The 15,228-nt window shown below is 50.2% G+C and overlaps 3 protein-coding genes across 6 annotated transcripts in view; 2 read left to right on the top strand and 1 right to left on the bottom strand.

The window, feature by feature from the left end:
• LOC106806804 overlaps positions 1-2,287 on the top strand; it is a 5,953-nt gene extending 3,666 nt beyond the window's left edge. Inside the window, exons 2-5 of the mRNA XM_014808885.1 lie at positions 7-126; positions 689-808; positions 2,115-2,235; positions 2,283-2,287. Of these exons, the coding sequence (XP_014664371.1) occupies positions 7-126; positions 689-808; positions 2,115-2,235; positions 2,283-2,287 (366 nt within the window). The remainder of the gene's footprint in view (positions 1-6; positions 127-688; positions 809-2,114; positions 2,236-2,282) is intronic.
• Positions 2,288-2,371: 84 nt separating this feature from the next.
• Positions 2,372-4,787, top strand: LOC106806814. Its single transcript, XM_014808916.1, has 4 exons — positions 2,372-2,561; positions 2,831-3,023; positions 3,442-3,636; positions 3,985-4,787. The coding sequence occupies exons 1-4, from the start codon at positions 2,382-2,384 to the stop codon at positions 4,329-4,331; spliced, it is 915 nt and encodes a 304-aa protein (XP_014664402.1). The 5' UTR covers positions 2,372-2,381; the 3' UTR covers positions 4,332-4,787.
• Positions 4,788-10,497: 5,710 nt separating this feature from the next.
• Positions 10,498-15,228, bottom strand: part of LOC106806808 (6-phosphofructo-2-kinase/fructose-2,6-bisphosphatase-like) — a 26,523-nt gene continuing 21,792 nt past the window's right edge. For 3 of the 4 annotated variants that reach the window (XM_014808891.1, XM_014808892.1, XM_014808890.1), the window contains one exon: positions 10,498-11,237. In XM_014808891.1, the coding sequence (XP_014664377.1) occupies positions 11,190-11,237 (48 nt within the window). In that variant the 3' untranslated portion in view covers positions 10,498-11,189. Of the gene's footprint in view, positions 11,238-11,604; positions 11,664-14,215; positions 14,344-15,228 lie in introns of those variants that run through there. The other variant, XM_014808894.1, reaches the window with a different exon arrangement.

The following is a 15,228-nucleotide window of genomic DNA, read 5'->3' on the forward strand; positions in this document are numbered from 1 at the left end:
AAGATGGTCGATGAAGCCTCCATAGAGGAGATTTTCGAAGATATTGACATGAACGATGATTTCAAACTCGATGTGGACGAAGATTCGAAGAGCGAGTTGAAGCAAGAGACGCCGCATCAGTCAAAGGTAAGACGTTTAACGTCAATCGTGTGTTCTTCTGTAGTGTAAATAGCTTACCTTCGCCGTATATTGTAGGAGTTTTCCTTATAATACATCAGAAGGAAAGTTTATCACGAGTTATTAAGATGAAAAATTTAGTTTTCGTTACGCGATAGAATGTCGATAATATGCTTCTAAATATTGACATGCACAACATGATGGACGTTGTTGATGCTATGCCGACACGATACGCCGACACGATACGCCAGCACGATACGTCGACACGATACGCCGACACGATACATCAACACGATACGTCGATACGATACGTTGACACGATACGTCGACACGATACGCCGACACGATATGCTGACACGATATGCCAACACGATACGTTGACACGATACGTCGATACGATACGTTGACACGATACGTCGACACGATACTCCGACACGATATGCCGACACGATATGCCAACACGATACGTTGACACGATACGTCGACACGATACGCCGACACGATACATCAACACGATACATCAACACGATATGCCGACAGACGTCACATTACGTTGTGTTTTCGCCCGCAGCTGTCGCTGGAGACGCTTGCTGCCGGACAAGAGATCATCATGAGGCAGCTGAACGGCATGCAGTCAACCCTCAACCTGCTCGCAAATCGTTTCCTCGGCATGCCGGCAGCCGACGAGCAGGTATGAAGCCAGCGGTAACCGTGCGTTTACCGCATTACCAACGTACCAACATAACAGGAAGGTCACCAGTAGCATAGCTAATCTATTTTTCTTGGGAGGGGGGCAAGGCCATATACATGGTGTGTTCTGGGAAAATGACCGCCTTTGACTATCTATTGTATATTGTAAGGGGGGAAACTGCTCCTGTGCCCCCCCCCCTTGGCTAGCTACGGCCTTTTGCTGCATTACCAACATACCAACCTAACAGGGAGGTCAATGTATAACAGGATGGCCATACCATAACAAGTACCATAACAAGAGGGTCATACCATAACAAGAGGGTCATACCGTAAAAAGAGGGTCATACCATAACAAGAGGGTCATACCATAACAAGAGGGTCATACCATAAAAAGAGGGTCATACCATAACAAGAGGGTCATACCATAACAAGAGGGTCATACCATAACAAGAGGGCCATACCATAACAAGAGGGTCATACCGTAACAAGAGGGTCATACCATAACAAGAGGGTCATACCATAACAAGAGGATCATACCATAACAAGAGGGTCATACCATAACAAGAGGGCCATACCATAACAAGAGGGTCATACCGTAACAAGAGGGTCATACCATAACAAGAGGGTCATACCATAACAAGAGGGTCATACCGTAACAAGAGGGCCATACCATAACAAGAGGGCCATACCATAACAAGAGGGCCATACCATAACAAGAGGGCCATACCGTAACAAGAGGGCCATACTATAACAAGAGGGTCATACCATAACAAGAGGGTCATACCGTAACAAGAGGATCATACCATAACAAGAGGGTCATACCATAACAAGAGGGTCATACCATAACAAGAGGGTCATACCATAACAGGAAGGTTGGGACAATGTTGCATGGACGTGCGTGCGTCGGGCAGAGCTCAGGGTTAGGGTTCCCCTATACGTCCCTATTGTCAGAGTGCAGCTTTGCTATTGTCAGCCACACACGTTGTGCATGCTCTCAGCTCGTGTGTGAACACTGCTGCATGGTGATGGTAAAACATTGCTGGTTGAGAATTTCCACATCTTTACTTAATACATAATGTAATATACTTATATATAATCCCCTGAGGGATCTCCCATTATGTACTATTGATATAATCCTTGTATAATACTTGTATTCTTCTACTTAACATAATATAACAAACTTAAATAACTAATCATAATTATAATTAATAATAATGATAGGACGAATATTATGTCTTAGAATAATTATAATATTAGAATGTTCTATTATTTTGCCCGTGAGTAATGTTCTCTTGTCTCGATGGCAGGTCGTGACCTCTCTGCCGCTCGGCCAACCCGCGAAGGAAGAAGACAAGTTCATACGCGCCACTCCGGAGATCGGAGCCGCGAAAGTTGTGAGCAAAGACGCTGAGGCGCGGGCGGACGACGGCGCGACGCCGCAGCTGGCAAAGCGCCAACGCGCGCCGTCCCCCGAGATTGAGATCGTGCACGCGACCTCCGAGGTCAGGCAGGGGGCGCCACCCGCGGCATCGGGCGGCGGCGGCGGCGGCGCGCGGCTGGAGCATCGCGGGGCGATGATGGCGCCACCGTACGCCGCTCCCGACAAGGTGCCGATGAGACCGGAGATGTCTCTCGCTCCGCTGCAGCAGCAGCGGCACCACGGTGGCGCCCTCTCTCATGCATCCATGTCCGCCGCCATGAGCAGGGAGATGCACCAGCTGTCCGCGATGCATAGAGGGCCGGCAAACCCCGCGGTGAGTCGCGCGATATATTAGTCTATGCTGCGTTGGTATCCTAGAGGCTGCATATCTTCCGTTGACGTTACACTTATCTTTAATGTCCTCCTTGTGAAGGGCTTCGTGGCAGTATGCTACGCTAAGCCGCGAGGCTGTGTCATCGGTTAGAGTCACCGCGCTCTAGCGTCCGCATTACGGCTTCGCGAAACTCTGCAGCGTTCGGCCGCCGATCAGAACAAATTGAATCGTCAGAGAACTGAACGATCATCTTTTCTATGCGATTCCAGGTGGCGCCGGCATCGTGGAAGCCATCCCTGCAGCAACAGCAGCATCTTCAGGCTGGCGGCAGACTCCCGGTGGATGCCGCCAACAGGTTGGCGAGGCCCATGCCTGCGCACGGCGGCGGCGGCGGCGGCGGCGGCGGCATGAAGCGCCCCCAAGTGGTGGTCGTTGACACGTCGCTGTACAGCCATTACCCACGTGAGTGTGCTGCGGGTCCAGACGGGCGAATAAAATTTTTAATTACTCTCATCATTACCGCAACCACTTTGATGCTAGTTACTAGATCGCTTATAGATGGCTTATCGACATTGAAACTGACGATTGCATTCGCAATTAATTTTAAGACGACATGCAGGGGGCGGGCTGACGTATCGTCGCGGGGTCTCTTAGGAAATTCAGTAGTTAGTTTACGCAGTAATTTCTATTCTTATGGTGATCTTTCTGTGCTCCTGTGGGTACCTTACGGAACAATTTTTTGTATGTGTTTCAATGTATTTTGACTCCGGATATCACTTAAACAATAATTTTAGACTCATGATTCTCGTCATCTTTCAAGTCATTTTTTTAAACGTCGATGTCGATATCAGCGTGCTTACGTAGTGCTTATCGTTTGCAGTGCTGAAGCCTCTCGGTGCAGTCATCAGCAACCATGGTCGATGGCGAAACATGCCACCAGAGCGTGCTGCACGCCAGATGACACTGAACCTGGCGAGTCACTGCGTGTTTGGAGATGACGTGATGGCACAGTGCACGCTCAGCGGGTGGGGAGGTCGCCAGCAGCTACCACAGGATGGCATGGAACTCATCAAAAGTACGCACAAACTCTGATGTTATTGAATTATCAATATCATTATTATTATTATTATTGTTATACTATTGAATTATTATCATTATCATTCATGTTGTTATTAGTCTTAGTATTATTATTATTATTATTATTATTATTGTTAAATTCATGCTGTGTGATTAGTTTATAATATGAAGTATGCGATGTCTGGAATGTATGTCTGTAGGTAACATATTATAAGTGTGTGTGTGTGTGCGTGCGTGCGTGCGTGCGTGCTTGCGTGCGTGCGTGCGTGCGTGCGTGCGTGTGTGTGTGAATGGTCAAACTTGAGCTTTGATTCTGACGTGACGTATCTCCACTTCGTCGTTGCAGGCGTTGTGTCGCAGTACTTCCAAGGTTGCTTCACGTCGGACAAGTGGGAGAGCGTGTGGTCCCGGTGCGTCGAGAGCATTCGCGACAAGTGCAAGGGCCTGCGCAGCAAGGATAAATACAACAGGATGGGTCCGGAGCCGGGGCAGCCCGGGAGCGAGATGCTACCTCACGGCACCGCCTTGCACAGCGCCGCAAACATAAGAGCAGCAGATGCACAGATGGGGGTGCCGCCGATGGTCGGAAGAGCTGTGGATGGATGCAGGATGATGGAGGCACCGACTCCCGTTCTCTCTATAGCTGACGATGAGCCGCCGTTCATTCTAAAACCAGAGCCACAGTGGTTATAATTTACGTTATGCCACAATCTATTTTATGTATGTTCCGTATATAACCGTATGTTCATGCCAACGCAATGACCTTATATATCGATATGTATAAATATATGTATATGATATGATTACCTAATGTATTATTAAAAGCACTTGTATGGAGGTTATATATATGTGCATTTATATTTGTAGCACCAAATTAGACGACATGGAAAGAATTATTCGTGTGTTGTATGTATTTGCGTCCCTACTAGTTTGGGGGCATACATAAAATCAACATTTATCTGTTTAATATATTGTAAATAAATGCTAGAGCGATCATGAATACAACTTTTAGTTAGAAAAGTTGTATATAACCGATCATTTTACTAGTAAAATAAAAACGGATATCAATCAATAAGTATTGAAGAGTGAAACCAACGATATATGTGTGAATATTCCATTGAGGGTAATAATAAACTGTATTAAACACCATTATATGTTTTGTGTATAATAAACGATCTCAGTGCTGTTTGTGAATGGAAAACATTTGTGCGTCATGTTCTAACTGATCGTTTGAGAGCTAATCGAAGTATATATATACATAGTCTTACCTTCACATCACAGCAGCAGGGCGTGTCTGCGTCACACAACCCTGCAACCTCAACCTGCATGCGCGCTACGCCGCCGCCGCCATCGCAAATTTTAGCCAATCTCCGCTTGATCCCAGTGTGACCTCTTCGCATCGGCGGGAAATACTGAAACCGCGTTTTCGTTTTCTGTAAATGCAGAGCACGGCGTTGAGCGGCAACACGGACCTCACCGCACAACAGACGGCGCCACCGACGGTGGCACGGCCGCCGCCCGAGCATCTAGACAGGCGTACGCGCGGCGGGCCGCACGGACGGCGCCACCGTCGCGGCGCGGCGACAAACAAGAGGCCGTCGCGCCATCACCGACGCCCGAATTCCGATTCGTCGCTCAAACGTATAGCGGGTGCGGCGGCGGTGGCAGCGGCGGCGGCGGCGGGGCGGCGGGATGTGAGGATGAGGAGGAGTCGTCGTTAAGGAGCGGATGCAGCTGCAGCCTCATGGCGAGGCTGCGCACGATGCTGCGCAACCAGACGACGATGAATCACAACCAGATGGTCGCCATGGAGAAGCTCTGCTCGCTCGAACAACTCCTCGCCGGCAACCTTCGACCTCTCGACCCGCCACAGCCACCGCCGCCGACGGAGATTCCCATGGACACCAAGACCGCCGTCCCTCCCCCACGGGAGGAGGTGGCGCAGGCGTTGGTGTTGCCCGTGAGGAGGTCGAGCCGGCGAGCGAGGACCGGCAGGGGCGGCGGTCACCGGGACGCGCCGCGCAGCGACGACTACAGCAGCGGTGGGGGATATCACCTCGCGCTGCCCCCGCCGGACCTCACCCCGCGCTACGCCGCATCCCCGCCGGTCCTCGTACGCGTGAAGCAGGAGCCCGGCATCAACCTGCCCCCGCCGGGCCTCGCGCGACCCTACGACGACCCGCCCCCCGCGCTCGCGGCGGTTGCCACGGCGACGGCGGAGGCGGGGCAGCTGATGATGTCGCAGCGCGGGCCGCAGGTGATGGTGGGCGGCTCGGCGACCTTTATGATCCCGGTGGATGAGTACCGGCAGAAGGTGCTGCTGGGGTCCCGCGACGCGCCGACCTTCGTCATGCGGCTGCTGCGCGCGCTCGTGCCCCTCCACCGCCTCAAGGACATGAACTACAACGGCAGCCTCGGCTTCCGACGCATCCCGCCGGAGCTCATCGCCGTCATGGAGCGGCAGGCACAGCAGGAGTTTGACTCTCAGTTCCGCATCGGCCGCGACACGGGCATGGTCGATCGCATCAACATGGTGTGCCGCGACGCCAGGCGGCGCCACAAACGCAACTCTGTCCTCGGCGAGTAGGATGCGACGACGCCAGGCGGCGCCACAAACGCAACTCTGTCCTCAGCAAATAGGTCGCTACGGCAGCGGCGGCCGTTCACGGAATTACGTCTGCGATGTGGCGAAGCGAAGTCGATCGTTTGTCGTGGGAGGGAGAGGGTGCAGGTTTAGCGCAATTGTGATGTTTGTGGAATCGTCGTGGCGTGACGTGTTCCGTCCGTTATTGTTGTTGTTCCCCCTCCCTTCCCCCCCCCCGTTGCCGCACTGCTGCACGCCACTCACGGTGAAAGTGAATTACCCCAGGTTGGAATGGTCTCCCATTTTAATTGCCGCAAGTCAGAATTGCCGCTAGGCTTAAGAAGGAAGAATGGAAAGTTGAAATAAAATGGAAATACTGCAGAATTACTGCTGGGCTTAGCCGAATGAGCCGCTCTATAACTCGTTTATTTGCCTAACTTGAATGAACATTAAAGGAGAAGCAAAATTTATTGTATCTAATTTGATTTACGTGTGTGTGTGTGTGTTGTGTGTAAGATTTCTTCGCGACCGATAAATGCTGCTTCCGTGCGACATTTTGATGTGCAAAAAAATGCAGATTGTCACGTGCGAATGTACATGGTTTGGTCAATTGTTTTTGGTCGGGTTTGAATTCGATTCGACGAAAATCATGCATTACCGAACGTTTTTAGTTGCCGTGTTGTAACAAATCAATTATGAATAAAATACTAGTGCCACATTGTGTGAGTTTTTTCTAAATCCGAGTTTATTCCTGTTATCATTGCGACTGACTGTGCGCGGAAAATACATAAAAATAATTCTCGAAAACTAACTAATAACCCCAACACAAAATTTTTTGATGTGCGCGTTTTGCATGGACATCTAGACACGGAAAAAGAACAAAGGTCACAAACCCACCAATTGTTGTCTTTACCGACACAATAAACATTTTTGACATGCGCGTTAGTTTGCAAGGACAACAACACGCAGTGTCATCGTCACTATCCTGAATCACACGTACCACGTCACCTGCGCTTTATCTCGCCCCCCCATTAAATCGTCACTTAGTTCAATATACCTTCTCTTCAGCTTTGCACTGTCTCTCTCCAGGATCAGCACCTCTGCCTCTCGCCGCTGCTGCTCTCGCTCTTACACAAACTTATTTGCTGCTTACGTACAGGAGAGGCGGGCCGGCACGCGTGCAAGCGACGGCGTCGTCGCCGCGCCGACGCCGCGATACAGACGGGAGCCCTGCAGGTGGAGCTGCGAGCGAGTGGCGAGACCGCCGCCTGGCAGGCGCACGTGACGAGGCGTCTGCAGCATCTCGCCAGCAAGCTGGACGTGATCGGACTCGACGTCGCCGCCGCCGTCGCCGAGATGCGCGACGCCGTGCGCGGTAAGAGCCCGGCAGGGGGCGCCGCCGCTGCTGCCGACGCCGCGACGACGACTTACACGTTCGAGTTTCCGCAGCGCGACGACGACGACGACGACGACGACGCGGCGGGGGAGGGCGTGGCGGTCGGACGGCGGGCGGCGGCGGGCGACGAATCCGGACCCTCGGTCGCGACGAAGCGCGAAGCAGACGCCGACGCGCCGGCAGGTGGCGCCACCGACGGCGACGCCTCTTCCTCGCGTGCCCAGCAGCGCCCCCTGTCGGCCGATCCGTCGCGCGCGTCGTCGGGGGCAGGGAGCGGTGAGGACGCCTGCCCGCCGGGCGACCCCGCGTGTCGCGACGGGAAGGACGTCGCCGCGGCAACAGCGAGACTCGCAGACGTCGCCGCGGCAACAGCGAGAGTCGCCGACGCAGCAGCCGCGTCGCCCGGAAACGACGCCCTTCCCGCGGCGGCAGGTGTCGCCACTCGCGAGCACGTCGACAACCAACTCCAGGTTTACGAGCGGAGCGGAGCGATCAAACGTACGGCAGAGGGCAACCTGGTCGTGTCCGCGCACCCCGGCGCGCCCTACCCCGGCGCCCCCCAGTGGCAGCACCGTGGTTTCCCGCAGGATGGCGCCACCTCCTCCTCCCCCGCCGCCGCGGCGACCGGTGGCGACCCCGAGCTGTACGAGGCGGCGGCGAGCGGGTTCGGGCGTCCGCCGGCGCGCGCGTACGACGACCCCTACCGCGACCCCTACGCCTCGTCCGACCCCGAAGACTCGAGCGACTCCGAGGCGTGCATGATGGAAGCGGTACGCATCAAGCAGGAACCGTTCTTCGACGAACTCCTCGGCGCGGCATTCCCGGGCGCCGCCCCCGAGCGCGCGCTGGCGGCGGCGCCCCCCGACGACGGCGGCGCCATCTACCTCGGGCGCACGTGCGTCGCGATGCAGGCCAGCGACTACCAGGAGTGCGTGCGCAAGTCGAAGGACGGCAAGAGCCTCGTGCTGAAGATGATGGACTTTGTGTTCACGAAGACGGAGCTAGCGACGAGCAACCTGAGCGGGCGCACGAAGGACCCGGTGTCGCGGCAGCCGCAGCCGTGCAACGTGCTGGACGGCGAGCGGGTGAACGCGCTGTTCAGGCAGGCGCGCGAGGAATACCCGGGATTCATCGACGACATCGACGAGCTCAAGCAACTACGCGTCGCAGTCAACACCAAGTGCAGGCACACGCGCCTCAGCGTGTCTCAGTACCTGTAGGTGTGTGTCTCAGTGTGTCTCAATACCTGTAGGTGTGTCTGACTCTGTGTGTCTCAGTACCTGTAGGTGTGTGTGACTCTGTGTCTCAGTACCTGTAGGTGTGTCTGACTGTGTGTCTCAGTACCTGTAGGTGTGTCTGACTCAGTGTGTCTCAGTACCTGTAGGTGTGTCTGACTCTGTGTCTCAGTACCCATAGGTGTGCGTGACTCTGTGTCTCAGTACCTGTAGGTGTGTCTGACTCAGTGTGTCTCAGTACCTGTAGGTGTGTGTGACTCTGTGTCTCAGTACCTGTAGGTGTGTCTGACTCTGTGTCTCAGTACCTGTAGGTGTGCGCGACTCTGTCTCAGTACCTGTAGGTGTGTCTGACTCTGTCTCAGTACACGTAGGTGTGTCTGACTCAGTGTGTCTCAGTACCTGTAGGTGTGTCTGACTCTGTGTCTCAGTACCTGTAGGTGTGCGTGACTCTGTGTCTCAGTACCTGTAGGTGTGTCTGACTCTGTGTCTCAGTACACGTAGGTGTGTCTGACTCAGTGTGTCTCAGTACCTGTAGGTGTGCGTGACTCAGTGTGTCTCACTCAGTATCTGTAGGTGTGTGGACCTCTGTCTCAGTACATGTGGGTGCGCATGCCTCAGTGTCTCAGCGTCTCAACAACTCGTGTTCCGGTATCTGCGGCCCAGGCTCTCTCTCTACAGCTGTTTGTCAACTCAGGACCACCTATTGCCTTTCAACAACGTATTACACGAAAAGCACGACTTAATTATCCCAATGTAGACCGTCATTGAGGAAATAAATATATATGCACACCCTCACATACACTCACTGGCACGCACGCACGCATACATACACACTCACACAGTCGCAGGCGTATATGACGTTATGCATTACATTTCGTAAATATATAAGCTAGTGCAACTATAGAGACAAACCCGTTTATTTGAATATTAAATGCTTCGCAGGTTCACACATTTAAGAACAGTTCTAACCAGATAAAACAGAATAGTGGATCATTTATTTTATAAATTAACAAACATACTAGTAAAAAGTAAAGACGCTTATATTTGTTTTGTATATTAAGCTGTTGCCGAATGACCCCCAACTAACTGATAGCTCCAGCAAGGAATGCTTGTGAACTTTAAAGCTGCTTGCTATGATGGCAACGTTTGTTGCTATCTGTCAGCAGCACAGCATTCTGCAACGCATTATAAAAACCTTACATATTCTCGGTGGAATGTAAGTTTAGTGATATTGTAACATCGCGCAGTTGTACGTAACTCTAAGACTGGAATAATTCTAGCTAGGAAAATCTTCTGGGTCTCAGATATGTGCTATCGTATCGGGAGGGAATAAACATTTTGTTTTCATTTACTCCTGATGGTATTACCCATTGAAAATTTATAAACGTTTGTAATGATGGAATATAATTTTGTAAAAGAAAGCCTGTATATGAAATAAGTACTATTTTGATTTCAAGTTGATCACTTTTGTAATTACTGTACATGTGCTCAACGTGTGTGGGCAGTAGCATAAAGTGAATGCTGTGAAACACTGAAACTGGTTATTTACACATTAAAAATGATAGCACGTATAATGTAAAAGCTCCACGTATGCATTGCACACAAACTTCGTTAAGCAAAATGAAAGCCGACAGAAGACAAAAGTTTTGCAACAACAAACAACAACATCTTTATTTTAACATACCTATATATTTACACAGCAAAAAGCATCTTTCAACAAGCTTACTGCCTCCAGTCTACAAGGGCTGGTGATATTATAGAATGAAGACATGTATCATGCCTGCCACGGAAACTGTTTCATAGAAGACTTTGGAGAACTTAGAATGTCTATATATATTAACGAACTGTACCACTGCTGACAACACACAACATAAATACTGTTTAATTATTACACAACCTTGCATGATTTGCACACTGTCTGATGCTGTCGCATACGCCCTGTCTATAATAGCATGATACTGCGCCGAACAACATGCAAGGCAAATACTAAAGTTGACACAGGATTGGACCATCCATGCACTCTCATCACGTATACATAGTATTGCGTCGTGAACGTTTTATATGCAGCGTTTATTATTGTGAGCACGGGCAACGACGTTACATCATCGCTTCGTGATAACGCAGCATCCCTTCCCGCGTTAAGAAACAGTGGCTACACGTATGTCTATATTTACATATTGAGGTTACTGCGCATGAATTCGTACCCGTACGAGGTGCATTGTGGGAACCCAAGCCGCAGGCTCGACAGTGGACTCTGCAACTATGGCAACCTGGCATCCGCGCTCGCCATCTCCATGGTTACCGACGACGACGGTGACGAGGTCTGCTGCTCATGGTTACCGCGTCGTCAGATTCCCCGAGTCGTCGTTGCTGTACGTGCCATTCTGTAAGATAGACGACGGAGACTGTGAGAATTCGGTGACCTGCCGCATGCACCGATTACCAGTTACAGCCGTCATCACCCCTCCAAACATCGTAGGATCGCGCTATCATCGGATTAAATGACTCTTTAACAAACGGAAAGTAAGCAGAAACAATATGTGAACATTTAACAGATTGTGCACATCATCGTAGGATCGCGCTATCATCGGATTAAATGACTCTAACAAACGTTTAAATAACAAATAAACGAAAAGATGGGAACATTCAACAGTTTGTGCACATATGACTACTACCGGCGAGGTGTTTAGGTCTTTGTTGATTGCACAGCGAGAATGTTAAATGTATCCGTTCACAATGCAGCCCCATAGCGCCGTTGAGTCAGTTTCAAGACAGTGTCAAGGGCAAGGTTAGATACGGGCAATCGTCATCTAAAAAAGATAAAACAACATCGTAATTCAAACCAGCTAACTTCATCATCCTGTAACGCAAAGTTCACCTTACAACAATGCTACAGGTCTTAAGACTAATTATATTACAGACGAAAAAGTCAAGAAAACAACTATTCCATTATAAATCGCCCTTTACATCATGCAACATACATGTACTTATATATATATTTTCAATTACACGTAAGCCGGATTAGTGCATGTTGGAAGCAATATTGCACTTACCAATCTAATCTCAACCTTCCTGTTAGAGTTTAGCAAAAATCGTGATAAATAAAAATTGGTGGCAGACAAGTGCAAGGCAGAAAGTGCTAAGCACAGCCCCGACATGCAGATATTTTAGCCTCAAACGTGTGGCTAGTCGGGAATGATCGTTAGAATTAACTCAAGCAAGCAAATGCACATTGTCCGCGTAGATGTATTTCAACAACCATCGTAACGTGACCTAGAGAACGAAAGGCGTCAATATCATGAAATATCCTCAGGCAATATAACATTTGTAGACGCAGGCATAATTCCTAGAATTCCAGATTTTTGATTTTACCAGGTATACAGGGAGGGCAACAAGTGTGATTCAAAGATAGACAGGAGCCACGTGGGGCGAAAGTTGAAAAGAAAGGGAAAGCCACAGAGATGTGGTGGTGAAAGGGAGGACAGAAGAAAGAGAGGCGTTAGACAGCATTATCATTCATGCTTCACCCCTCTCCACTCTCCCCCTCCATCTCATCCTCCACCGCCTCCCAAGCCCCTCCTCTCTGTTCTCTGCCTCATCACCTTCCTGCCATTCTCTCATCTACCTCCACCTCTACTCCTCCCTTTCTGTCTGCGGCTCCTCCTCTCTTCACCCCTCTCTCTCTCTGCACTCATTTTCTTCTTCACCTTCTTGCCCCTCCTTGTCTCATGGTGCCTCGTGATATATTTTCTCCAGAATTCATAGGTCTACATTCAGGACATAAAGCCACTAATGAAGGTAAAGCTTAGCCACTGTGACCCAATTAACCAGAAGCAGATTCGATCCATATATATATATATATATATATTGTAGTGACCTCTGACCATTTTAAACTGCACTGGATCAATACACATCGGCAGAAACTAGCCAGAACCAGTTACTCAACATTACTATCCCAATAGCAAAGCCTCATCCACGTCCACGAACTAACAGCAAATCTATAGGAGAGCAAAGGTTTGGGTTTATAATAACCAGTATATATAGCAAAGGCCTATAACCAGACGGTTTTACATTCACCCCTGCTGATGGCTTTCAGGGAAGTTTGCAAGGTAGCAAATTGAAACGTACCACCAGTAAAACGACAATGAAAAACGCAACGTGCACCCCCTACAACATGGTATGTTACTCAACAAGATTCTATGCAGTGCTTATGAGGTTTGAATAAGTCATGCCTTGATACAAGGATGAGAGAAAAAAATATGTATGTGATCAAGAGCATATAACATGTTTATTTACATGCTCTTAATGTGAGGAGAAAACAACATGGGCAGATGAAGCTTACTTGAAAAGTCATACTACAGCGTTACAAATTGACACAAACTAAATATGACTTCCCGAGAAATCTGTGCCGACAAACACAACATTATGATAAAAACGAATAACCAGTTTCATAGTCATTCGTTTTTACTTGCTGTTGAATTGGCTTGCGTGCATGCATGCGAGCGTGTAAGAAATAAACAAAATTCTTTCAACATGACAACTATTCGCAGTATCAACTATCATCCAAACAATTCTACCAAACGTTTCCTACTGCGAACCTAGATGCTAGTTGTGAACAGAGGAACGTTACTGCGACCCCCCTCTCCCTCCATCCCTCCCACTCTACCTTCCCTGGTCAATACGCGAGGCAGAGAAGAAGGTACAAGAAGCCCAGCTGTGCGTGCCAGTAATCATGCAGCAATGCGAGACGCCAACAAACAATTAACAGTTGAAACAATTAACAGCCGTCGTCCTCGTTAACACGCATTCTGTAATCAGCTCCCTAGTGGACATGTAGCGGTTATGCGGACAAGTGTAGCGGTTATGCGGACAAGTGTAGCGGATACGTGAACAAGTGTAGGAACGGTTATGCGGACAAGCGTAGTGCAGAAGCCAAGCTATAGGCTGGTGCAATTCTCACGCCTGTGCTGTTTATGTGACCATGGATCGATCATGTGTCACGCTCCAAGCTCATCCCCAGTGCACCTCTCTCTCTCTCTCTCTCTCTCTCTCTCTCTCTCTCTCCCACAAACCCCAGGGGAAACTGAGCGGAAACCCAATGCAAATTTCCCAACTTTTAATAAAAAAACCCGCAATTCTCCTCCCCTCGCGTAACTCGAAGCACCGGAAATAAGTGAAGTGCATCTCACGTCAACATATTAAATAAATAATAAATAATAAATATATCGAGAGCTCCCGTTATCTCGCGGAGCTAACAAACAGCTAAGAGAGAGACGGCGGCCGGGGATTCGCTTAGAGTGCAGCGCGTAGTGTTTTAGGGTGGAGATGCCGCCTTCCTCCCCCCACGCGTGTGCACACGTACATTCTACAACAACTCCTGATGGTCGACACCATCAAAAGGGAAATCTATTTCCTCGACGACGCAGCCGTAGGCGAGAGGTGTCAGCTTGTAGAGGGTGTGCAGCGACACGCGCAAACATGGTAACTCGTCTGCAACAGAACCCACAATACTTCTGCCTGACGTCCGTCCGTCTGCCAGCGTGAAACCACCGTGCAGGCTGCACCGCTGCACCACCGCACACAGCATCCTACCCCCCCCCCTCCACCTACATCGTTACTCTACTCCATCCCAGCCTCTCCCGCCAATTATAGTACTTGTAATACTATAACATAGCCTTCTAAATCTGTACTTACTGGCCCTGGCGAGCACGCTGCCAATTGTAGCCTTTTCTCCTGACCCTTCTACCCTCCCAGCCCCACTGTTGTTGCTGTAACCAACACTAATACGTACCCTCCCCCACTGTAGCCTGCCTTACTGCTCCTGCTACCCTCCCAGCCCCACTGTAGTTGCTGTAACTAACACTAATACGTACCCTCCCCCACTGTAGCCTGCCTTACTGCTCCTGCTACCCTCCCAGCCCCACTGTAGTTGCTGTAACCAACACTAATACGTACCCTCCCCCACTGTAGCCTGCCTTACTGCTCCTGCTACCCTCCCAGCCCCACTGTAGTTGCTGTAACCAACACTAACACGTACCCTCCCCCACTGTAGCCTGCCTTACTGCTCCTGCTACCCTCCCAGCCCCACTGTAGTTGCTGTAACCAACACTAACACGTACCCTCCCCCACTGTAGCCTCCCCTACTGACCCTGCTATCCTCCCAGCCCCACTGTAGTTGCTGTAACCAACACTAATACGTACCCTCCCCCACTGCAGCCTGCCTTACTGCTCCTGCTACCTTCCCAGCCCCACTGTAGTTGCTGTAACTAACACTAATACGTACCCTCCCCCACTGTAGCCTCCCCTACTGACCCTGCTATCCTCCCAGCCCCACTGTAGTTGCTGTAACCAACACTAATATATACTCTGCCTGCT

The sequence above is a fragment of the Priapulus caudatus genome, unplaced genomic scaffold (assembly GCF_000485595.1).
Source record: "Priapulus caudatus unplaced genomic scaffold, Priapulus_caudatus-5.0.1 Scaffold180, whole genome shotgun sequence".
Classification (NCBI taxonomy): Eukaryota; Metazoa; Priapulida; class Priapulimorpha; order Priapulimorphida; family Priapulidae; genus Priapulus; species Priapulus caudatus.